The sequence below is a fragment of the Rhamphochromis longiceps genome, linkage group LG3, assembly GCF_057381845.1.
Source record: "Rhamphochromis longiceps isolate RC_006_pf linkage group LG3, R_longiceps_female_GT1.1, whole genome shotgun sequence".
In the NCBI taxonomy this organism is placed as follows: Eukaryota; Metazoa; Chordata; class Actinopteri; order Cichliformes; family Cichlidae; genus Rhamphochromis; species Rhamphochromis longiceps.
This window is the reverse complement of record NC_140559.1, coordinates 45,911,361-45,936,107: the sequence shown is the minus strand read 5'-3', so window position 1 is coordinate 45,936,107 and position 24,747 is coordinate 45,911,361. Positions and strand designations below refer to the sequence as shown.

Below are 24,747 nucleotides of genomic sequence, written 5' to 3'. Positions count from 1 at the left end.
AGATTATACAGTAAAAGTTAGCAGCGTTCTGCACCAGCTGTTAGGACGCCGTGTGTAGTCTAAGAGGCTGGAAAAGTAGCTGTTCACCCCGGTGTTTGGAGGGTTGAGGGCAGACAGAGGACTCGGTCTTTGACAGCGCTGCTCAAACTTTCCACCAACACTGTTACCTCACACCACTGTCCAAACGTACTGGTAGCAGGACACAGCGCTTAACACATTTATCAGAGCGCCACCATAACTGAGACAATTATTTACTTGAATTCTCGAACGCGAAAAATTAGTCTTACTGGTTTAATGTTGTGCTTAATTAATTACTGACAAGAATTCCAGTGTGCCGGCTCAAATTTGATATAAAATGCATATTTGCCTAATGAATAATAATAATACAGTGGAACGCCGACTTACGAATACCCCGTTTCACGAAAAATTCAAGTTACGAAGGCACTGAGCGGCAATATTTTTGCCTGTGTTACGGCAAAATGCCCGTGTAACAAAATCTGCTGGTTCTGATTGGCTGAGCCTACAATGCCCACAATGCCTTCCGAATCATGTGACAACCCCTTGGCTTCAGTACTTGCGCTTCGCTGTTCCACTTAGACGACGTATTGTTGTTCTAGCTAGCAATTAACCTATAGCCTATCGTTCAGCATCGCCTCAGTCAAAACGGGCGATGGGTGCTTCGACTTACGAAAGACCCTCGGGAACGAATTAATTTCGTAAGTCGGGGTTCCACTGTAATATGATTTTTTGTTTTAAAGAAGTTTTTGACAGGCTTGTAAAATATTTCTGTTTTATTGGTTTTATGACAGGTTGTTTACTAAATGTAAGCTCTGTATAGAGAATTTATAAATAGCAATCCCCGGGCCACAGACCGGTACCAGTCCGTGAGTCTCGAGAGTTGAGGCGTGAAATTTATGGTTTTCACGGTTTTTATTGTTAACTCGGTTTCCCTGGGTCTTTTCCCGAATTGTAGCTGTGCGTCTTATTTTAAAGAAATATTTACACGTTACCATAGCGACCAGAGAGCATTAAGGGGCAGAGAGGAGGATGTTACTCTCAATGTTGTTGGAGGACACTGTTAATAAAGTTACACAGTTACACAGTGAAATGACGTTTATTATTATATTTACAAAATACCACAGTTTTTGTCTTGGTCGTATCATTTTAATTTGCTGTATTTATCCGCGACACCTTAAAGGCCTGTGAAAATATTGTCTGACATTAAACCGGTCCATGGTGCAGAAAAGGTTGGGAACCGCTGCCGTATAGCACCCATCTATAAGAAGTTATATCATATAAGAGTTGAAAATGTGCCATGTCCCTATTGATTCTTTAGGTGTAATTCAATATTGCACTTTGACCCAATCCTGTGATACACAAAGGCTGTATCGTCCCATGTTGGTGACTGGCCATCATTGTCCTGAGCTGTACGTTTGCTCTGAGCTGATTCACGGCTGTTTTATGAAGCAGTCATGCTCGTAGGATTCTGATTATCGTGACTCGCCTGTGTCAGTCTGCTGTGGAGTCAGCACGTCATTGTGCTCTCTATTTATAAATATCTGTTTTACTACACCTTCTCTCACCCTTCAACATTGCTCAACTGATGGAAACTTGGCCGATGGTTAAGATTTAAAAAAGAAATCTCTGTAGCTGTTTTTTTCCCCCCCTCTCTCTCTAATGAAAACAGGAAGTTGTTGTGTCCACTCAACATTTTTGCAGCAACAGCCGTTTCAGTCTAAATAAAGAGAGGAGGAATTGAATGCTATAGCGTGCACCGCTCTGATGGCTGATCAGACAAAGGAAAACACTGCCCTCTACTGATCAAACAAAGGAAAAGTCACTACCATGTTTGCAACCAGTGGGAAGTACTTGAACATGTACAGTGTGGAAAAACTTTACTCATTTTTATTGGTATTGTTGGTCAGATATCATTTAAAAGTAAAGTTCTTCATTATTTGAAGTTAATTTTACTTTATATTTTCCACCTGGTTTTCCACGCCCAGTAGTGGGTCCCACTCCACAGTTTAAGAACCACTCAGCTATACTATTAAGACAAGTAAAGAAGAGAAGAAGATGTTTGAGAGTTTGAAAGCTAAAGAGTTGCTGAAATGTTTACTGCAGTTTGCTTCGGCAGTGTCACATACCTTACCTCACATTTAGGCACATAACTGCATGTTTTTAACCTCAAGATTATGTTCTAGGAATATTTCAGAAAGTCTTTCAGGGAAAGTTGCCTTTGAAGTTGAAATCTTCACAATGATCTTCAGGGAATGTTTTGTAAAGGGTTACAAAAAAAATAATTTCCTCAAAATTATCCTTTTTCATCCAAAAGTTTACTTTGTAAAAGACGTAAAGGAACATTATCCGTTTCTAAAGTGATGACATAGTGACCCCTTTTTCCAGGTTAGTTTCACTTGGTTTCCAGAGTGGGTGTCATTATTTAGTTAGCAAAAATTAAGCTAAAATTCAGGAGCAGTACACAGTTCACTACTTCCACGAGTTTAGAGGTTAGCCAACTGCTGCTAGTCAAATACACATGATTAATTTACCATCAGCAAGTGTGAGCGCCTCTATAAAAGCAGAGGTTTTGATAGTTTGCTGCTCTGGAGCACATCAGGTGTGTTTAACTATTTGTTAGCACAGTAGCAAGGAGGAAGGATGACGATTTTAAAGAAGCAACTGTTCCTGTCCATCCGTCTGTGAAGGGTTATGAGGGCATTTCCAAACAATTTGATATCCATCAAAGATTATTAACAAATGGAAAACATTCAGCTGTCAGTCATTCAGTCTGAGGTCAGACCCTCAGAGAAACAAAAACCCAGAAGCTGTATCTGTGACTCTACAGGCCTCAGTTGGCATGTTAAATGTTAAAGTTCATGACAACACAATTACAATTAGTTACAATAGAAAAACAGAACAGGTTGCCAGGGGAAACCCTCTTCTTTCTAAAAAGCACATGACAACAATGTTTAACTTTGTAAAGTTGCATCTTAAAAAACCACAAGACCTAGCTAGCGCTATGTTTGGAGGAAACCAAATCGACCATATCACCACAAACACCTCATACCAGCTGTGAAGCACGGTGGAGCAGGGGTGATGATTTGGGCTTGTTTTGCAGCCACAGGACCCGGACACCTGGCAGCCACTGAGTCGACCAAGAACTCCTCTGAATACCAAATTATTCTAATGCGAGGCCGTCTGTCTGACAGCTAAAGCTTGGCTCAAACTGGTCATGCACTATGATCGCACAGTAGCAAATCTACAACAGAATGACTGAAAAAGAAAAGGAAGGACTGAAATTAAGAGAGCTGTGCATGAACCAACAATATGCCAACATTTTATTTTCTTTCTTCTGACCACTACTCATGTTAGGGCCTTCTTCTGGCAAAAACAAGTAGATAATGTTTTTGCACTAAAATTAACATCCGTTCACCGAGGCTTCCTTAATGACACGAGGAGGAAGTTTGAGGCAGACGTTTGTGAACGCTGATGTGAAATCTTAACATGAAACTCCTACGTCCACCTACATGAGTCATCTGTGTTTGTTTGTGTGTGTGCAGCTCATTTGTCACAAACTCTGCACAGATTTCTTTATCTGTGTACACAGCGGTGTGTTAGTGAAGTCAGTGAATGCATCGAGGCCTGGCCTTGGGGAAATGTGTCTCTGGGAGCAAATTATGTAAATCTACGCCTGAGCTACTTTGTCTGCAAGCAGAGGTCGGGCGCTGTTGATCGTGCGCACTGTGAGAATTTTTCAAACTTTACCTCCGAAGGCTGCATTCTCGACGGTTATGTGGAAGTTTGAAACTTTTCCGAGTAACACTCTGAAGCAACTTTGCTCCAGACAAAAGTTTTCACGGTCTGGCAGATTCCTCCCACCCAGCCGAGGTCTTCTGTGTACAGTTGTTATGTGTTCAGTGATTGCATGTGATGTGCCGTTTCGCTGTGTTAAAGAGTTAATCTGCTCGAGCCATCTTTCAATAAGCGCTCTGCTTTTGAAGTCACTGGAGCGTACTCCTCACTAATTCCCAACACGACTTTTATCTCCCTCCGTCTCTCTCCCTTTTTTTCCCCCGTCTTTATAAGCGTATAACTTTCTCTCTCTCTCTCCCTCTTTAGCAAACTCTGATGCCCTAAATGCCATGATTCATGAAAACAGCATTGATTCGGATGGGTAAGTGTGATCTCACGCTGTGAAGAACAAGTCCATCTGTTATTAAAAAGGCTTTCTGTCTTTGTTGGGCTCATCTTAAATTAATTGGGCAAAGACTCTGTGTACTAACTGGTTTGACCACCAGGTGGCACCATAAGCCTCCTTGAGACTCTGTGTCTGAGTGTGTCTGAACTGAGAGCATGCAGAGCAGGACAAGAAGAGTCAAGGCAATGAGGCCACAGTTTCCTCCTGATCCTATCCACATTGGCAGGGTCCGATTGGGGACACGTAGCTGGAGACCATTCCCAAAAAGCCACTGTGCGCCACTTCACTGTATTGTGGGATTATTAAAACATAGTAACTGGAGCTGCTGACATATTTCCTCATAAGATTCTTGGCTGTAAAATCAAGTAATTAAACAGAGTGAAAATATAAGAAATGCTGGAGGCTTAAGAACAGCAGAAGCTTTGGATGGTTAGTCAGTCGAGCCACTTATCACTTGTTAGAAGAATAATGTTCACTATAGACTTTGAACTTCTGGTCAAATATCGAACTATAGACATTTATAGATCAAATCCACAGTTAATTGTTGGTTAACAAAAACTTGGCCTTAGCAGATGGCTGCCTCGCTCTTAGCCTGGGTCTGCTGGAAGTTTCTTCCTCTTAAAGGTAAGTTCTTCTTCCCCACTGTCACCAAGTGCTTGGCCAAAAGGGATTGTTGGGATTTTCTCTCTGGTATCGAAGGGACTTGACTAAGCAATACAAAGCATCTTGATGTGTTTATTGATGTGAATTGACTTTATATAAATAAAATGGTATTGAACTAAATTAAATTAACTGACAAAATAAGTGAGAGTAACTTTTGAAGTTAGTGAACCTTAGAAGGTATTTAATATATATAGTGTCTAATCTGTTAAACTGAGTTATTAGCATATTGGCTGTATAACTTTTGTAATTTATACAGTTAAAAAAAAAAGTGTAATATGTAGCATTATTAAAACAGTTTTATGACAACTAAACTGATCATCATAAATGTCTTTTCTATAAAAAGTAGTTTGAAAATAGAATAGAATAAATATTAGATTTTGTTGCACATGTACAATGATAGTAAAGGGCCATTCTAATCTGAAATGTGATGTTACCTTTGTTTGTGGTTCCCCTTGTGTGTAAATCAGGCTGCCAAGCAAACTCCAATCTGATTTAAACTTTTGTTTGGTATTAGCTTTAGCTTGATGTCGCAAACAAAGAAATCTAGTTCCCGTTTTAAAAACCTTTAAGTTGTTTTAGGGTCAGTTGAAAATACAAAGAAACTTATATAACATAATGCTAACTAGCTTAAGTTAGCTTAAGTTGGCTAGCTAAAGTCCTTTGAGTCTTGCCACTTAGCAGTGCTATGAAATACCTGAAGTTCCTTATTTGGTGGTCATTTTGGACTATTTGAATTAACTTTACTTTTGAAGGTCACCACAGCATAAAAGCTATATCTAAAGAATCGGCAGTCAAAACTTGTTTAGCCATTTGATCTGAGCTACCTCAAATAACATTCAAAATGTTTTTCCTAAGATGTTTTGACCAGTAAATGTGGAAAGAATACTGTTGTGTATTCATCACTCACTTTCACAATGTAGATGGTGGTAAAAGATATATTTCTGCTACATACTTTTTTTTTTTTTATCATAAGATTATCATTATTCATTGAATAGCAGGTCTCCATGTTAAACGTGTGTTGCGGCTAACAAAACACGAAGCTGTTGGTCTGCTAGAAATCACACTATATACAGTATGTGACAAGAATTATTACATTAAATCACTTCTAATAGCTGCTCTTGAGATTAAATGACATGTCTAGCATACCATGTGAAAACTGGGCAGCTATGAGCTAAAGCAGCTTTAGCTTGCTGCCTGTGGCCAGGATCACCCAGTAGTATAAAACCCGATGGCCTGAATGCATATGGAGTGTCTCCCACCACCCGTAAAAGAGCTATGACACGGTGGAGCGTGGAGGTGACGTAAAGACATTACTGGGGGTTCATAAGAGCTTATTGTGTAGCTTTAAGTGCAATAAAAGCTGCTGATAGCAGGGAAACAAGCCACGGCTAGAGCACCAGTAGCTCTCCTGCTGATAGCGTTGCAACTGGACCCCCCCAACCAGCAAACACAGGATGATGGGCTTTGGCCTAATACTCCTCTATAATCTAGCAGACGTATTTTGGTGAGGTCGCATGCAAGCCTGTAACTTAATGTCTTTACTCCTTGGAGCAATCATACCTCAAACAGAGAAAATCGGTGCAGGGGAAACACCGCTCACCGTCCCACCTCCGTCCATACAGAGCCATGAGCAGAGGAGTGCACATTAACAAGTGTAGTGGTGCTTTGCCTCTAATACAGGGGGAGAAGGAGTTGGGCAGATAGATGGATTAGAGGAGGAGATGCTTGTGACAGTAGGAGTCTAAGTAAATCGAGTTAGTGGAGTATGTTTCCCCCCTCTCTGTATCTCTCTCTCTCCTGCTGTCATCTTTCTCTCTCCGCTTCATATTGTGCTGGGCGGAAAGGAGATAAGAGAGGAAAGGTGTTTTCTTTTGTTGGGAGAAAACAGTGTGGATAAATGGTAGCCGTGTTGCATCTGCCAAGGATTAGGTACTGAGGTATTCTGCTGTGTCACACCGAGTGTCCTGTAACAAACATATAAATACATAAAAGGGGAAAAAAAACTAGAAAACTGTGAATTCACACACAATCCCCAGCGTCACTTTCATGTGTCTCACTTCTTCAGTTCTCTCTCCAAATGTTTTCCTTCACATATTTCCACCCCTAGTTTGCCTTTCGCTTTTTCATTTTGCTCAGATGGCTCTCTGTGGTAGTTTCTCCTGCTGTTATGTCCCACATCTGTCTTTCTCTCTCGCGCGCTCTCAGCCAGGATGGGCAGCCTGCCAGTGGATCACTTAGAGATGGCAGAATAGGAGGGGAAGAAAGGATATCGGTGGGGGTAATTTATTGGATACTTGGGGAAGGAGAGAGGGAGGAAGCAGGAGAGAGGGATGGAGAAAAGGCTTCAAGGAGGAGAGTGACTGACTGTAGTGTCGCCAGAGCTCACTATCTGCCTCTCCAGCTTCAGTGCTTAACTTCCGTTCTCCTGCCATCAGTCCTCCACCACCTCTCTACCGTCCTTTAGTCCCTCTCATCATCTTTCCACAGCAGTTCCTGTTCTCGTCACTTTATCTCCAACATCACGTCTTTTGTTCTTCCGGTGGACCAAAATCACATTTTGTACCCTATTATTGGCCAATGACTCAATCTGCAGTGGCTGCATATGTTTATGAGCTGTCACATTTCTTGGAATAATTTTTAAAAGGCATTAAAGGCTTTCAATGTCCCAATAACCAGATTTGTTGAGGCTTAAAAGTACATAGTGCTCATTAAATTAAATTAAATTTTATTTATATAGTGCAGTATCAACATCAACAATAACAACTCTCGTCTAAAGACCCTTTTTTATCCATCTATTCTCTTCCGCTGTCCTTATCAGTGTCCTGGGGAGGGGCTGAAGCCTATCCCAGCTATCATAGCTACCAGAGCCATGAGCGCAGGTATCAGCACAAAGCAAAGATGACGATTGATTCTACTATAGAAACATGAAGAGGTAGAAGCTGAGGCTTTAAGCTTCATCACTGCCTTTGTTACCTGTTGAAGTTCAGGCTCTGGCTGCTGGGCTGGGGTCTGCATGTGCTCGGCTTTACCATCACTCTGGGTTCTTGGCTAGCTTAGTGTTAGCGTGCTGTCTGTGCAGAGGCTTGCAAAGAGCTGAAGCAGTGGAATGCAGCTGTTCCTGTCCTGGACACACACGAACTGAAATCAGCTGATTGTAGCAAGTACACATGTTTTTTTTCTTTTCTATTTGCCAGGCACGGATAATCTTTGTAATACAGGTCACAACGTAATTTTAACTGTAGCATGATTACTGAATTTAGTAAGATAACGCATTACAATACTGCATTACTCAAATATGTAACTTTGTTCCAGCACTGGTAAAGACTCCACAGTATTAGAAAAAAACCCTCAACAAAGATGGCCTCCTTTGAGCAGCACTTGGTGACAGTTGAAAGGAAAAACTACTTTTAAAAGCTCTAGCAGAACCAGGCTCAGGGAGGAGCAGCTATCTGAGGCGACGGGCTGGGTGTGAGGGGAGGGAGGACAAAAGTCACACTGTGGAAGAGAGCCAGAGATTAATAATAACTAATGATTAAATGCAAAGTGGTGTGTGAACACACGGGGAGTGAATGAAGAAGAAACTCTCAGAGGAGGAAGCTGGAAACAAATATCATGTGACGCGACACCCTTCGCGTCTGCGTTGCTTCTATTTGTGGGCTTATCTAATTGTTTACTTATGTTGTGTCTGAAACTTCACCTGCAGCCGCAGTAAACTGCTTCCATTTTTACTTTAAAGATAATCACTGAGGGTGATTGTTCTCAAAGAGCTTGTCAGTAATTGTTTTGAAGTATGAAATATTGATGTGTCATTTCTGCAGCGGCGGGCTGCGATAAGGGAAGCACTGCAGAATCCAGCGAGCTTAAATGCTCTGGGTAAAATGGGCCGAAGTCTTTAGCTCGTGTTGGGGTTTGTTCCTCTTACCTCACATTTTGGATGTTTACAGTTGTTGACCTATAAAAGATTTCTTAGTTCATTTCACAATAATATTGTGTAATTAATTCATGAAGGCTTTTAAAAAGTGGCAATCTGAAGAAAGAGCTGCGAGGATCACACATTTCTCCTCCTTTATCTTCAAGTCCTCCGCTCACCCCCACCTCCCCCGGCACTCCCACTCCTCCAATGACACCTGTATCGCCGGGGGCGCCCCCGGGAGCAGCCAAGCACACCTGTAACCACCTGCACACCATCGGGGGCCTGGGAGGCAACAAGAACATCTGCACCCGCTGCAACCAGAAGAAATGGCCGCTAATGAGGAAGCCGTCAGCCCGCAAAGCAGAGCTGCGGCACAGTAACTGTGTGGAGGTCACAGTCCTGGCTGTAGGCAGGTGGGCGTGTGCGTGTGTGTGTGTGTGTGTGTTTGAATCATAACTGAAGGACAAGCCTGGGTGTATTACTGCCTTTTGATGATTTTCCTGCCTTTAAAATGTTCTCAGAATCGCATCACGAGGTGGTTTAATTAGCAGAAGTAAATGAAAAATGACACACTGTTTGCCCCAGAGGGACACTAGGCTTGAGTGCACACAGACACACACACGGCGCTAACAATCAAACATTAACTCTCGAAAATATTCACACTTCATTTAAAAGGCACAAGCATCTCATGCACTTTGATACCACACTGGGAGGTCAGAAACTTGTGGTCAGACTGCTCCACGTGCCACTGTTAACAGCACAGGTCCTCACAAAACCGAGACACGAACATTAATAAGCAGACTTCTAATATCTTATTCAGGATATCACCAGGACTGTCATGTTGACTAGTGAGTGTTCACTCAACTCTAAAGCATTAATCGATGACAGGAGCTATTCTTACAATTTAATAGACATCAAGCTGCTTGCAGAAAGCATGTGTATTTGGTCCCCTTGTAGAAAATCAGTATAAAACATGACCTAGCTTCAGGTTGGAAAAGCCAATCCCGAAGTACCTGCATTCTCTCTTAAAGCCACCAGATGGCGATAGCTGTGGTTCCAAAAAGAGTTCTGGTCCTGTAGAAGTGTGTAAGAAAATTAGTTTCTGATATCACATGCTTATTGGCTGATGAGTTGTGGCTGACAAGTCATTTTTAAGCGAGCGACCCGCCCCTCTCCATCACATTTGTTTTTTGCAAATAAAATGGTGTTAGCAAAAATGCTTTCTTAAACCAGCGGACAATGTTGCAACAAATGTGAGGGTACCATAGACAGATAAAACGGTGTAATCGCAGTGATGTCACTGGTTAGTGTCTTATTTAAAAAAAAAAAAAAAAAAAAAGTAAAAGTATCAAGCATTTTCGCTGTTGCCTGCTTGTTGTTTAGAAACTGGACATGGCAAGGAGCTGCTCTGACTGAGCTGTGAGAAACCATAGACACTGCATGTTCATTGGCGAACAACTTTTGATTGAAAAATTGTTCGTCAATGAACATAATCCTATTTTCTGGCTCTGGTATTGACCTGAAACTGGCAACTGAGCGCATAATGTAATCAGAAAGAGAGCTGAGGGCTGTTGAGGCGGACAAGTCGCCCCCTACTGGTCATGAGGGCAAAGCATGCAGCTTTAAGGCACTTCTCCACCGGGTTCACCTATGTCCATCTTTTACAATGTCTGTGCAGGGAATTTGGACACCCTCATCATCAACCCAATGATCCTGCAGTGTGCAGGAATTTTTCTGGTTCTTCTTGTGTTTGTGTTCAATGTCCAGACTTTTAGTTTCAGTAATTATAAGAAGAATTCACCACAGTGAGAATTAAATCCTGGCAGTGTACTCCCATCATAAATCTAGTGCCGCTGTGTCCTAGATCCAGTTTAAAGTAAAGAGACCATTTCTCAATCCACCAGTGAGGCCGGGAAAGTGTGCAGCCTCTTCGCCGTCACGCAGCCTTCCTCAATGTCCCGCTGAGAGCTGATTGGGATGCGAAGAGGTTTCTTTTCATTTGCGCACTTAGATGAATGGCGCCGTATGCACAGGGGTCAGCATGACCTGGATACAAATATTCATTTGCTGATTTAATTAAAGCTTTAGAGTGGGCGGATGAGAGAGATGTCATGTTTAGGTGAGTAAGAAACCAAGAAAGAGAGTGTGTGTGTGTGTGTGTGTGTGTGTGTGTGTGTGTGTGTCTAAGAATGGCTTATGACCTGAGTTTCTGTCCTAGATCACTCAATAACAGACCATTTTCTGTTTTTAACTTGGTCATTTTTCCATGTAAATATAATATTTATGAAGTGCCACCTAAATTCTCTTTTATTTTTAGGTAAAAATATGATTCTTCATACACTCTACTGTATATATGTAGTCATTGTCATGTCAGCTGCTTAAGAACAGGGGTTTGAGCCAGCCCTGCGACCTGGACCAGCTCTCTCATTTGGATCGCAGGCTGCACAAACATTCAAACCCTTCTATCGTTCTCAGGTTCCGCGTGACAAAGTGTGAAAAACCAGCCAGGGAGCGGCGAACTCTGCTGATATTAGACTCTAATGGGAGCGTCCCCGCATCGCCCACAGCGGTGGAGCCGAACAGTCGACCAACATCCAAGTCCCCTCAGGTGTGTGTGTGTGTGATGAAAATGTTACCTGTTTCTGCTTTTGTCTTGCCTGCAGAAGAGCTCCGTTTCTTATGTATCCATAAATATTTATGCGTGCACATATCTCACATTCCTCTCTTTATAATATGCACTATATTACTCAACCATCCACATCATTGCATTTAGTTGTTTCAGTCACTTCAATAACCAAAGGTTTATAAAATCACTGCTATGGTGTGGGGCTGATTTTCAGCAGTTGGTCTCAGCCCTTTAATGTTTCAGCATAGCGAGATATCTTGGACAATTTCACGCTCCCAACTTTGTGGGAACGGTTTGGGGATGACCCTTTCCTGTTCCAACATCACTGCACACCAGTGCACCAAAGAAAGGTTCATAAAGACATAAGAGAATTTGGTGTGGAAGACCTTGACTGGCCTGCACAGAGTCCTGACCTCATCCTGATCCAACACCTTTGGGGTGAATTAGAGTAGAGACAGTGAGACAGGCCTTCTTATCCAACATCAGTGTCTGACCTCACAAATGTGCTTCTGGAAGAACAGTAAAAAATTCCCATAAACACTCCTAACCCTTGTGGGAAAGCTTTAGAAAATGCCTGAAGGTACTGAACTACACGCGACCTGTCATTTCGGCTCTAAACTTTGTGCTTTTAGGTAACAAGTCAGTAAAATGCCTGCAACACTTACAGTAGAAGTCTGCAAACACTCAGGTCCAGATGGAGACTTCTAGTGAATAAATATAAACACATGGCACTAGAGAAATATTACTTCTAGTATTTTCAATAAGAATAAATGAGATGGAGTAAAAGCTGCATTCATGGACAGTAGTTTTTAGTTTCTGTTCACTGATGCTGTTTATTGCAGTGGCTGTAAGAAAAAACGAATAAACGAGTCTTTAAAAAATTCATCATCCAGAGCTGGAGAAAAAAAGAAGACCAGCCTCCGGCCTGCTGTCTTCTGTTTACATCACAGGAAGTCTGGTTTATGAAATGCTGTGCTCCAGGTGATCGTGAGCAGCATCCACTCGTCTCTTTTCGATGTCTAATTTAGTGTTTACAGGAACAGGAAGCTGCGTCGTCCTGTTGCTGCCGTTAAACAACAGAAATTTCCTCGCAGATAACGTGTTTTCATATTCTTCAAACAAAAACAAACAGTGAACAACAAAAAAAGGTGCTTTCAGGCGCTTTGCAGCAAACTGCAAAGGTCTTTAGAGAAATCGGGTGGGTGGTGCTCCTGCTGTGAAATTAGCCATCAAGGTGAATCCTTGATCATCACATTTAATGTTCATTCACACATGTGAGCATTTCTTCTTGATGGATGCTAGCCGTAAACAGCTAATCGTCACACGACTCTGTTTTACATGGCTGTGTTTTTGTTTTTTTGCTCGTTTGCAAAACCAGTGAGAGTGAAAGATACCGCCGAGTGACATATGACATGGGTGGTAAATACTTTACAGAGTTACCTAGGCAACCAGAGACTGGAATGTCTGCTAGTGACCGACGATCGGCTTCAAAGCGATGTGCCTAAACATGAACAGCAACCTGACGAGTTGTTCTCTACTCCAGTAGCATTGAGGTTGGCAGCAGACCATGAGAACTGGACGGGTAACCAGCTCTGACGGGGGGCAGTTGGCTCAAGTTGCTGTTTAAAAAAGAAAGCTACGTATATGTTCTGTATATTTACAGCCATATACAGACAATGCACTCTCTGAGAAATGTTGCCAGAGACACAAAAGTGCAGAAATATCAATATCAGTTGCAGAGGCAACGCCAGAGATGAAAAGGAGAGAGGTTTTCTCCTTCTGCATTAGTGGATCGGTGAACTCGCCACACACTGAGTGCACAGTCCTCAACACTTTTTTGTTTTGAAGTCTTTGAGTACGATCATTCTTTAAAACTGGCTGCACATGCTGATGAACGAGACATGAGGGCTACTTCACAAAGCACTAAACTAGAAGGTGTCAAACATAAGGGCCCGGGGCCAGGATTGGCCCAGGAAAGACTCCATTCTGTCCCAGCGGACAGCTTTGGAAATGTGAAAGAGGGTATAAATTTGTAACATTTAACTGTATTTTCATAAATTCTACAGTTTTTCCTGCTGATAAAGGTCTTTGTGTTTGTTTCATTTTCTGTCAGCTTTCATGTTGACTTTTACCTTTCTTGGATGGATTTTATAATTTTTTATTATTTTATTTGTTCAATGTGTTAATTAGTCTGTGTATTTTTCTCTCTACCAGGAGCAGACAGACAGCGTGGACCAGGGGAAACGATAGAAAACCAGGTAAAGTGTGTTTGCATCGGCTGCACGCGTGTCTTAATTTTTCAGAGCTGTTTACATATTCTTTTATATTTCTTACAGCTATTAAAAAAGGAGAAGAGGAGCAACATCTGGACACTTTTTAAACCCAAATAAGAACTTTCAACATCAGTGCAGGAGGGACAGATGGATCCGGGAATCGTCCCCCTGTCCTGTCGCTCCACAGGGAGTGATGCGCTGCTGCTGCTGATGGTGGTGGTGATTTTACAAGTAGAGATGGCTCAGGTGTGTCTACTTGAAATGGTAGCTGGACAGCAGTGCCTCGCCCAGGAGTGTCAAAAAGTAAATGGGGGAAAAAAAAAGCCGGGCAACTGCTTGATGTAACGATGGAGGCTCGACCAGCGCTGTCCCTCCCAAAAACTACAGCCGTACTCCTCAAAAAGCAACTGGTCCGTGATGCTTGTGCATTACAGTTTCACAAGGAGGTTTTAAACACGTATTACTTGGTTTATTTGTAGAACTAAATCCCAGGAACAGGTCTGTGAACCAGTTCAGGTCATCATTAACCAAACAGGAAGGAGTATATCGTGGCCAGACGCTAAACGGGAACATTAGCAGGCGTGACCAAAGCAAGGTTCTCACATCCTGTAATCATATGAACAGGATGACAAACTGTCCTCACAGTGCATGTCAACCTGATCGTCCCTTTTAATAAGAACTCCGGGTCAAAGAGCAAATCGGTTCAAATATTCAGACACGAGCCGCTCGCTGGATGTTTTCTGTTAGTCTGTTATTTCTGTTCTTTTTTGTCCTGTGCAGCATCCTGCTAATACATTCAACTTGGAAGATATTAGCATACATTTGGAGTCTAGCCTGGTAATCACTCCTTTTAGCTCCGTTTTTGGTCTCCACCACCGTGACAGAGAATTAAAATGAAAAAGCAAAACCTAAAAGACAAACTGAAAGCAGCTGATACACATACTGCACTGGTCCCACTCTAGATTTGTTTTTTTGTGCTATAGTGTATCCTTAATAACAAAAATACAGTTTATATCAGTGTTGTGTTATATTAGCGTAGAGAACACGTATGAAACACATTCTGAGTTAAAACCTTTTGTAAACACATTAAAGTAAAAAGGGCGACGCTGTGATGTAGTGAGCCTCAGTATGAACTGTTGGTTTTTATGAGGCTGTTTGTTTTCTTATCGACTTCGTTCTGCCTTGACTTAATTTATCAAAGCCTTTTTTTTTTTTTTAAATTTAGCCTGGATTTATTGTATTGTAGCGTGAGCTGCCTTTATTATATTCCATCCTGAGAGCAGATACTGCACAAATGGTTTAATCCATTGTGGATTATGTTATCAGCAGGCCCACCAGGATGTAAGCCTTATTTTCTCTTTCTAATGAGATGTGCCTTTCGTTTCTAAACGTGCTTGTGCTCGCACAGGTGTGTCGAGGCAAAGGTCAGATGGTAGGTGCTGTGATTCATTCTGTTTACTGTATCAAGAATCGTTTACTGTGTAGAGCAGAGTACTGAGTGAGTTACATCTTTAAGGAAATAGTCTTATTGTGAATGTAACCTCTTAAAGTGAGTACGTGAGGATGGCCTAGTGCCATGGGCTGATGCAAGATGAGGTGTGTACTCATTTTCACTCTTTATCCTATCACTTTTGTGGCCATGCTAACTTTGCTCTTAACCTCTAAGGAAGTGGGCAAAAAGCCTATAAACACAGTGGATCATGTTGCTTGTGGCCATAATTTCGGCAGGTTTGCTCTGTGGTCACCAAACCAAAGACGTCTCTGGAACATTGCACTAACGTAGATCAGCGTAAATATGATGTTATATCAGAGTTTCATGTGATGCTGTTATGTCATCAAATACAATATTTGAAAAATGTAAATGTAACGCTTTTCCATCGTGATTCTGTAATGGTGATCCTGGTCATGTACCAATCAGATGGTTGGCGGTTCTATCCTCGGCTCTACTGGTCTGGAGGTAAAAGTATCCTTGGACAGGATGCTGAACCCCGAGTTCCCCTTAAATAAGGTTAAAAGCACTTAAGCATAGAAAAAAGTGCTTACATGAAGGTTAAGCGGTGTCACAGGAAGTGCTCGCCACAACAGTTGGTCATGAGCAGCCGTTCCAGGCTCCTGTTGCTTAGGTAACCCTGTTGTATGTTTTTACTAACTTATCTAATGTCAGTCAGCCGTTTCCTGTGCTCTCATTGGTAGTCGCTTCTCTCGCTAATGTCCAGGCAGAGAAAAGTTTAACTCAGGGCCCGCCAACTTTTCAATGTGTCTTTGACTTTCAGTCGTCTCTCATCTCCACGTCACTTTTAGTCACTTCCTGTGTGGACGCCCCTTAAAGAAAGATGTTATTAAGACGTTTTCCCCTGTGGTTAAAACTGTTGTATTGATTGGCTGATGTTTAGCACCTGATGTAGTCCTATAGCAACAATGTTCGTATCAGAGATGTTTCAGTTATAGTCTGGATTTTTTTCGTCTTTTCTAAATCGTATTGAAGATGATGCAGGTGTCAGTGACTTAGTATTTACAACAGTCTCAGCATGTTGCAGGACAGCGTGACAGTAGAGGCTCAGAGACGAGCGATCGCTCCAGTTGAGTTGTGTGCAGACTGGAAGCAATTAGCAGCGACGTGACGACCAAAAACTGTAGAAAGTGAATGCTACTTGGCAACTTCAGGAGATTACACGCAAAAGATGCAGGTGAGCAACTGAAACAACTACCAGTGAGAATAAAGAATACCTATGACTGACATACTTCCTGGTAGCAAAGACATTAGGGGGTTACCCGGGTAACCATATCCTGAAATTACTGCTTGTGACCAATGATCAGATTCAAAGTGATGAGCCGGTTGCGTCCTTTGTGGACGCAGTTTAAGCTTTTTGCTAGTTTCAGAATTTACTGCTGGATTGGCCCCTGAACTAACACCAACTTATTTTTTACTTCAAAAATATGCAGCTGCCCCAAAACTCCAGTATTGGTCTCACCCAAGTCAAAGGTTTCCCATCTAGTCAGCATCACTGACTGCACCCAAAGTTTAATCATACAACCCGGGGAGAAGCTGAACTACTGAAGGATGTGTTAAGTTATTCTTTTTACCCCATAAAGACATTTTATAAGCTCCCCTGTACCTTTAATGACAACGTCTGACACCTCAGTGTGCAACAATAAAGATGTAGTTTGATGACATTTAGAATAGTTTCCAAGGGTCGCTGCAGAGGCAGAGAACACTCTCGCTATCTTCTGATGAAGATGAACTTCAAAGGTTATTCCTAGAAGATCTTAAACAGAAATACACAGTAAAGGTTGTAATTTTTTTACTTTTTCTACGATTACCACGTAACAGCTGATTCATGTGGTGGTTTAAGCACATTTTAAAGGGTAATTCCACCAGTTGTAGACATAAAAGTTTGTTTGCCTACTTGTTGTCAGTGTGACGTCATCTTTCAGTTTTTAGACCGTGACTAAAACCAGAAAGCAAAAGTCCCTCCCCTGAGTGGAGAGCCATGCAGATGTGTCACCCATTTCATTTTTTATTTATTTATTTCTTTTAAACATGCATGCACTTTTTGTTCTTGATATTATGGGTCTGTCTTTTTTCCTCATTGTACAAAGACAAAAATAAAATCGACTAACACATTTTAAACCATGAAGTCGCCTCTTTTTGTGTTGTCCTGCACTGCATCGCCGCCGCATTGCAATGATTAAAGCCAGTGTCCGCTGACCTGCAGGCTGACGTCTCCCTCCCCTTCCCTCGTGCGACTGAACCATCTGTCTTCATATCCTATTCTGTCTCATTTCCTTCTTTGCTCACTGCCCCTCTCTCTCTCTTTTTCGGCGCCGTAATGAAAAGATGATTTGTCTTATTCATCTCAAGGAGGTAGTCTGTCGACCTCCGGCTCTCTATCATATTATTTCCACATAATGGAGATGAGATGGAGATGGAGGGGTGTTTTGAGCGCTAGACGGAGGATTAACAATGCTCGACTCCTTTTTTTTTTTTTTTTTTTTTGTCTCCTCTTGACCTTCTGAGTCTTATCGGGTTAGGTCGTGCAAAAAAGACACAAAGGATGCCCGAGCTGGTGACCTTAAAAGAAAGGGCACAGGAGAGCTGAGGAAAAAGATACAAATCTGTTAATTCAGGTTATAACTTCACTCCGAACAACAGCCAGGATGTGATTAAACGAGGCTTCTGGGTGACACGTTGTTGCCGCTCGACAGCGCTGGATTGACGACTGACTTTCTGGCTGTTGACAGCGACCGGAGATGTTTACAGTGTGGTGGTGGGAAGGAACGAAACGGAACTACACTGGAGTCATGGCTCAAAGTTAACCCGCCCTTGATAAACGCAAAGCACAAAGATGCCTTCAGAGTGTTAAACCTGTCAGGAAGGTTGTGCATGACGGTGCAAAATGCGAGTAAGCTGCACAAGAGCACAAATATGGACTCCTGTTGCATGTGTGTTTACTTTTGCTATTAGAGTCGAGGTTCGGTCTCTGCGAGGTTTTCACACCAACAAAACAAACAAAAAAAGGAAATCTCCTAATTAGGTATTCAAATAAAGAGAGTAAAGGTAATAACGCTGCTCTGATATGTCTTTTCTGCATGACTTCATGAGCAGTAAATTTATCTCAGGCGCTGAATTATTCAGGCCTCCGGGCGACAGGGCTCCCATGCTGATGCCAGGCTAAGTGCCCTACATCTTATCTTTGTCTCTGGCTATCAGCCAAGAGGACGGAGCTCAGGGGGAGAAACTTCTTTTATTTCCTTTCCTTTTTAAAATTTTTTTGGGGGGAAACAGATGGGACTAAAGGGAGGAAGTCACGTCGATGTTTCACAGCGTTTGAACTGCGTCAGGGCTTTAACTTTAAAAAGGTGATTCGACTGTCTTCATAAGTGTGCAGATGGCAGAAATGACCCTTTGAAACTTCAGAGCTATTTAAATGCACAGAAAGTGGAAATAAACATGAATGCTCCAATATATCATTCCAGTATCTGTATCATCAAATATATCAGCGAGATGACAGCTGCTGATGTGAAGATCAAGTCTTCAAAATATAGTTGATTTATGTTGTTCATTGTTCACAGACAGGCTGGTCTGCTGGGTTTTCCCCACACAACCATCTCAAAGGTTTTTAAGAGAATACGAGAAAAAGAGAAAATATCCAGTGAGCAGCAGGTGTGTGTGGGTGAAAATGTCTTGATGTTAGAGTTTAGAGGAGAAAGGCTGATGGGAATGCAACAGTAACTCAAATAACCACTCATTACATCCATAGTATGCAGAAGAGCATCTTTGAATGGACTACAGCAGCAGAAGACCACACTTAGTGGCACTCCTGTCAGCTAAGAACAGGAAACCAAAGCTAGGGCGACCGTGGCTCAGGGGGTGGGAATCGCATCTGTAACCGGAAGGTCGCCGGTTCGATCCCTGGGCTCTCTGTCCTGGTCATTGTGTCCTTGGGCAAGACATTTCACCTACCGCCTACTGGTGTTGGTCAGAGGGGCCGATGGCGCGATATGGCAGCCTCGCTTCTGTTAGTCTGCCCCAGGGCAGCTGTGGCTACAACTGTAGCTGCCTCCACCAGTGTGTGAATGTGAGAGTGAATGAATAGTGGCATTGTAAAGCGCTTTGGGTGCCTTGAAAAGCGCTATATAAATCCAATCCATTATTATTACATTTAACACAGAATAACCAGAATTCGACAACAGAAGATTAGAAAAATGTTGTCTTAATTTCTGTTGTGACATTCAGATGGGAGGGTCAGAATCTGAAAGCATGGATCCATCCTGCTGTTTATGAACAGTTCGGGCTGCTGCTGGCGTGATGGTGTGGGGGATGTTTTCTTGGCACGCTTTGTGCCTCTTAGGACTAACTGAGCATCATTCAAACACCACAGCCTACCTGAGTATTGTTGATGACCACGCCCATCCCTTTATGACCACACTGTACACATCGTCTGATGTCTCCTTCTAGCAGGAGACTAGTAGAGCCAATCCAGTAGAGCACCGTGGGGAACAAGTGGTGGAGCAGGAGGTTCATATCATGGATGTGAAGCAGGCAAATCTGCAGCTACTGTGTGATGCTGTCATGCCATCATGTCAACATGGTCCGAATTCTCAGAGGATTGTTTCCAGCACCTTGTTGAATCTGTATATCTGAATAACTAAGGAGGCCAAAGACGGTTAACATGGTAGTAGCAAGGTGTCGGTAAGAAAGTGTGCGGTGAGTGTAGAACAGCGGTCCCCAACCTTTTTTGCGCCACGGACCGGTTTATGCCCAACAATATTTTCACGGACCGGCCTTTAAGGTGTCGCGGATAAATACAACAAAATAAAACTAGTACCGGTACCATAAAAAAGAAGATTTATTCATAACACACATGAAACGACCCAGAAAAACTGAGTAAACCATAAAAATGATAACAAAATAACGCTAAAAACTGATAAAAACCCTGAAATCCATACATTTCACACTCAAACCTCAACTCTCGTGGCCCGGTACCAAACGACTCACTGGTCCGTGGCCCGGGGGTTGGGGACCGCTGGTGTAGAGGACAAAACAAAAAGCCAGATTGTTTTTAATTTCCAACAGTTTCTACAAGTAAAGCAGCTGCTTTTTAAGAAATAAAAACCTAAAGCTGGAAAACCTTACATGGGATCTCTTTATGAAAACCTCCAGGTTGGTTTTCTAATGAAAGAGTTCATATTTAACTTTGGTGAAACATTAGTAGGTTTCCCAGGATGGGGGGGAGGTGGAGTATTTTTGGGCTGTTTTCTCAGACGTTTAAAAGGTTAAAGATTACATTCAGTGTTGACACTAATTTAGCAGGTTTATAGTTTGTTCACTGGGTTTCCAAGAGCGTGGGAGGATAAATCAACAGACTCACAGCTGGATGACCGACGAAATCCTACCTTAACAAAAGCGAGACCAAAAAAGAGAAAATCCCTCATTGTGCTGTTTAGTGCGGCTCCAGAAACACTCATTGTGCTTGTAGCTGCTGATAAGTAAAGCACATCTAACTTTTGTTTAAACTCTTATCTCAACTCATGTTCATACAAGCCTAAAGACGGAAAGAATAAAACCTTCAAACCGTGAAACAAACACGAACGATGCTTTTATTTTGTCCTGTGCATTTTCCTTTAAGCTAATACTAAAGACAATAGCAACAGTTTTTTCTCTTTACTGCGAGGTGGATATTTTCTCTTTAAGCATAAATTTTCCTCTGAGATGAGGAAGTGTGTTTGTGTGCCGCAATAAAGGCTGACATCATTAACGCCAACAGAGCCTTGAGAAAAACAAACACGCTAACTGAGCGCGCACACCTCAGGGACTCTACAGCCGACTGCCTAATGGACCTGATAAAAAACAACGCAGAGGAATCCGACACGCCGGTGCTTTTTATTTGTCCGCACTCGCTGTGTGGATGTACAGCACAAATTAACTCGTTGCGAAGCTACTTTTGAGCCATTATCTTGAGTCGCTCTGATGACGGGGAAGAGACGGTGAACACTACAGAGATGCGAGCTTGGCTTACAGCGTGTAGAAGACTAGGTGGTAGAAAAGTGACGTTCATTCATAGAAATTAACAACAATTATTTATGGTTCTGGAGGAGAAGTTCAATAACAGGCTCCGCGAAAAAGACCTTTTTCTTTCTGCTCCTGCTAAATGGGAGAAAAGACCTTCATCGGGATGAATGTTTGACTAAAGGAAAACCATTAAATGCACCTACCTCTGCTTTACCGGCAGATGGGAAATGTTGTTCACAAAGTGTAAATGCACATGTGAGAAACAGGAGATATACCTGTAATAAAAAAATGTATGTCTTGGCCCTGAGAGGTCAAACACACCAGCAACTAGAAAAAACGCTGCAGAAGCACACAAATCACGACTGAAGGAATTAAGAAAAGACAACAGCAGGAAGCTAATAGTAAACTTGTTTTACTGTTATATACAGCAAGAACCATGTGACATGTTGTGTTTTCTAAGGTTTTTGTCCAACTTGGGTTATGTCTTTCTCGCTTTTGTGGCTTTTTTCTATTTGCTGACATTTAATTAAGTTGCAGTGCGTTTGACCTCCCAGGGTCGCTGTGCTGTTTTCTTGAAAATAATCTTTTTAACTGCTAATAACAAACCAGACAGTATTGGAAAGGATCCTGTGTAGTAACTATGTGGTTGACTTTGTGGACGTGGACGACTGGAGAGACATGAAGTCACTCCTGTTGTACTTCTCTGAAGTCCAATACGTGGGCTGCATGCATAGTTTGTGTTGTTGGTGTAATTTACCCACCTTGACCTTTTGAAGCTGAACACAAAGAGCAAAAGGTGGATCTGACTGAAACTGAGGACACTGCACAGTCGCTGGCTAACAACTTGAAAATGAACCTTCGTTAACAATGAGTGCATCCCAAAACGTTGATTCGGTTTCTCTGGACGTAGCATTTTCAGTCGGAGAAACGTTTTGTCAGTCAAACAAGTGATGAGCAGAATCAACCTTTTGGGATTTACTTACCTGGATGACTGAGCATGCATCAAGACAAATGAGTGTGCACACATTCAGCCTCCTTTTTTGACTCAAACAGGGCGCTTTGACAGCATTTTATTCAGTTTTGAAACTGCTGATTGAGTCAATGAGCAAGAGATCATTCACTGGCCATCCTTTGCATACAGTCTGTAGCCCAGATATCCAGATAACCGGCTGCAGCTGTCTCGATTAGGACTTCCTGTTCTTATGGGGCGCCGTTTGTAAAGTGAAACATGCTGAAATTAGCGGCAACATTTTTCCACATTTAGCTCAAAACAAGTCATTTTTTACAACATTTAGTAAAATATTTGTAACTTTTCATATTTAAAACAGAATTTTAAATGTTAAATCTAAATGTTAAATGTTAAATCTAAATATTATATTTAAATCTAAATGTTAAATGTTAAATCTAAATATTATATTTAAATCTAAATCTAAATGTTAAATCTAAATGTTAAATCTAAATGTTAAATATTCAATCTAAATGTTAAATGTTAAATCTAAATATTATATTTAAATCTAAATCTAAATGTTAAATCTAAATGTTAAATCTAAATGTTAAATGTTAAATCTAAATGTTAAATGTTAAATCTAAATATTATATTTAAATCTAAATCTAAATGTTAAATCTAAATGTTTAGGCTAACATGCAAATTTATTGCACGGATCAGCGGAAATACCAAAATAAAAGCTTTCCGAAAACCTCCGGTGCAAAAGTGTGCCGGTAGTGGTCAGACACGTTCGTTCTCACTCCCAAAGCGTAATAATTTTCGCTAGGTGACAAATTGTCAACATTTCATGCTTTCGGGTACCCAACACATTCCTAAATTACGGCATCGGAAAAAGGAGAGCACATGAGAACCGTTTGGACTCAATCTACACATGTTCGTTCATTTTCTAAAAATCGATTTGGAAAACACTATTTTACGTCATTTAACTGCTAGTAAAGGTTAGGAATAAGGTTATAGTTAGGGATAAGGTTCGGTTTAGGGCTGGAACACATGGCTGAAACGTCTATTATGGCGGGACCGTCATTCCACTGGAATTCAGCCATAACCCGACCATGAGAAAGCACGTCCGGCGATTTAGCTGAAAACATCGGAAGATCCGTTTTGTCGGCCATCCAAAGGTTCAGCAGTAGTGCACTCTTAGTAGCTGCAGTCTTCACTTCACAATCGCTGCAGCACATGTCCAGCAAAATCGCTGGACATGCTCGTAGGCAAGAAGTGAAGCAGCACATGGCGGGGAGAAGTGAGGAGGAGAACAGACACAATTTTGCACTGGAGGTTTTCGGGAAGCTTTTATTTTGGTATTTCCGTTGATCCGTACAATACATTTGCATATTAGCCTAAATATTTAGGTTTAACATTTAACATTTAGCATTTAGATTTAACATTTAGATTTAGATTTAACATTTAACATTTAGATTTAACATTTAACATTTAGATTTAAATATAATATTTAGATTTAATATTTAACATTTAGATTTAATATTTAACATTTGATGAAAAGTTACAAATATTTTACTAAATGTTGTAAAAAATTACTCGAAAAAATATGTTTTTGTAAGGTTTTGAGCTAAATGTGGAAAAATGTTGCCGTTAATTTCAGCATGTTTCACTTTACAAACGGCGCCCCATATGTTCTGCCCTCTGCTCGTAGCTGTGGATTCGCTTATTTAAAGCCTGTTAAAATGTGATAGGTCAGTAGCACTCGGACACAAACCGAAACTAGAAAGCTTCCTGAACCAAAGCTCAACAGATTGTACAGGAAATACATGCATACGCATACAAATGTTGCTTTATTTTTAGTTTTTAATTTCTGCAAGAGCAAAAAAATAAAGATTTAGAAATCTAGTAATTGCTAAAGACTGGAGAATTTTTTTTTTTTAAAGATGATTTTAGTAGTTTTGAGGTGGTCACTACATTTAAAAAAGTAAAAGCATGGATGTGGAATAAAACAAGCAGTGCGTTAGAAGTTAATTTGGTCCATCGCTGATCCAAAGGATGATATAAGTACATAATCCTGTTATTAAGGAGATGAGTCAGTCTTAGTGAGAAAACTCAGAATTATGCCCCTCATAAAGTGCTGTTTATGTTTGCTTGTTTTTATCCTGATTATCTTTTTTTACTTTTTGCTTATGTGTTAAAAGATTCGGATTTTCAACTGTAGGTGAACTTGGAAATTTTGGGATATTATGAAATTGAAAAAGGCTTCTACCCTCCTCTGCTCGTCGATGCCTCTTCTCAGCTGTCAGCAGCTCACATGTTCCCTTTCTGCACAAACAATAACACGTAGCTTGTGCTGATGTTACGCTCTCCGATAAAAGTTGCTCACACCGACACGTCTCTTTTCAAACTTCGTGCTCTGCTGTTTGTGTGCAGGTAAAGCCTCAGCTGTTATTTATCTGCCTGTGCAGAGTGTATAATCTACCTTTCTGTGTATCCTTGAACCGAGTGAAAGGATCAAAGTGAGGCGGTGACGCACTAGGCGAGCTCGGCTCTGATGGAAAGATGAGTCACTGGTTTGATTAAGCAGATCCTGTTGTCATCACGCTGCACGGGAA

General features: G+C 41.5%; 1 protein-coding gene across 2 annotated transcripts in view; it reads left to right on the top strand.

Moving 5' to 3' along the window:
• rell1 (RELT like 1) overlaps positions 1 to 17,299 on the top strand; it is a 33,527-nt gene extending 16,228 nt beyond the window's left edge. Inside the window, exons 4-8 of one of the 2 annotated variants that reach the window (XM_085399761.1) lie at positions 4,120 to 4,174; positions 8,939 to 9,187; positions 11,250 to 11,382; positions 13,615 to 13,658; positions 13,737 to 17,299. In XM_085399761.1, the coding sequence (XP_085255887.1) occupies positions 4,120 to 4,174; positions 8,939 to 9,187; positions 11,250 to 11,382; positions 13,615 to 13,650 (473 nt within the window). In that variant the 3' untranslated portion in view covers positions 13,651 to 13,658; positions 13,737 to 17,299. Of the gene's footprint in view, positions 1 to 4,119; positions 4,175 to 8,938; positions 9,188 to 11,249; positions 11,383 to 13,614; positions 13,662 to 13,736 lie in introns of those variants that run through there. The other variant, XM_085399762.1, reaches the window with a different exon arrangement.
• The last annotated feature ends 7,448 nt before the right edge of the window (positions 17,300 to 24,747 follow it).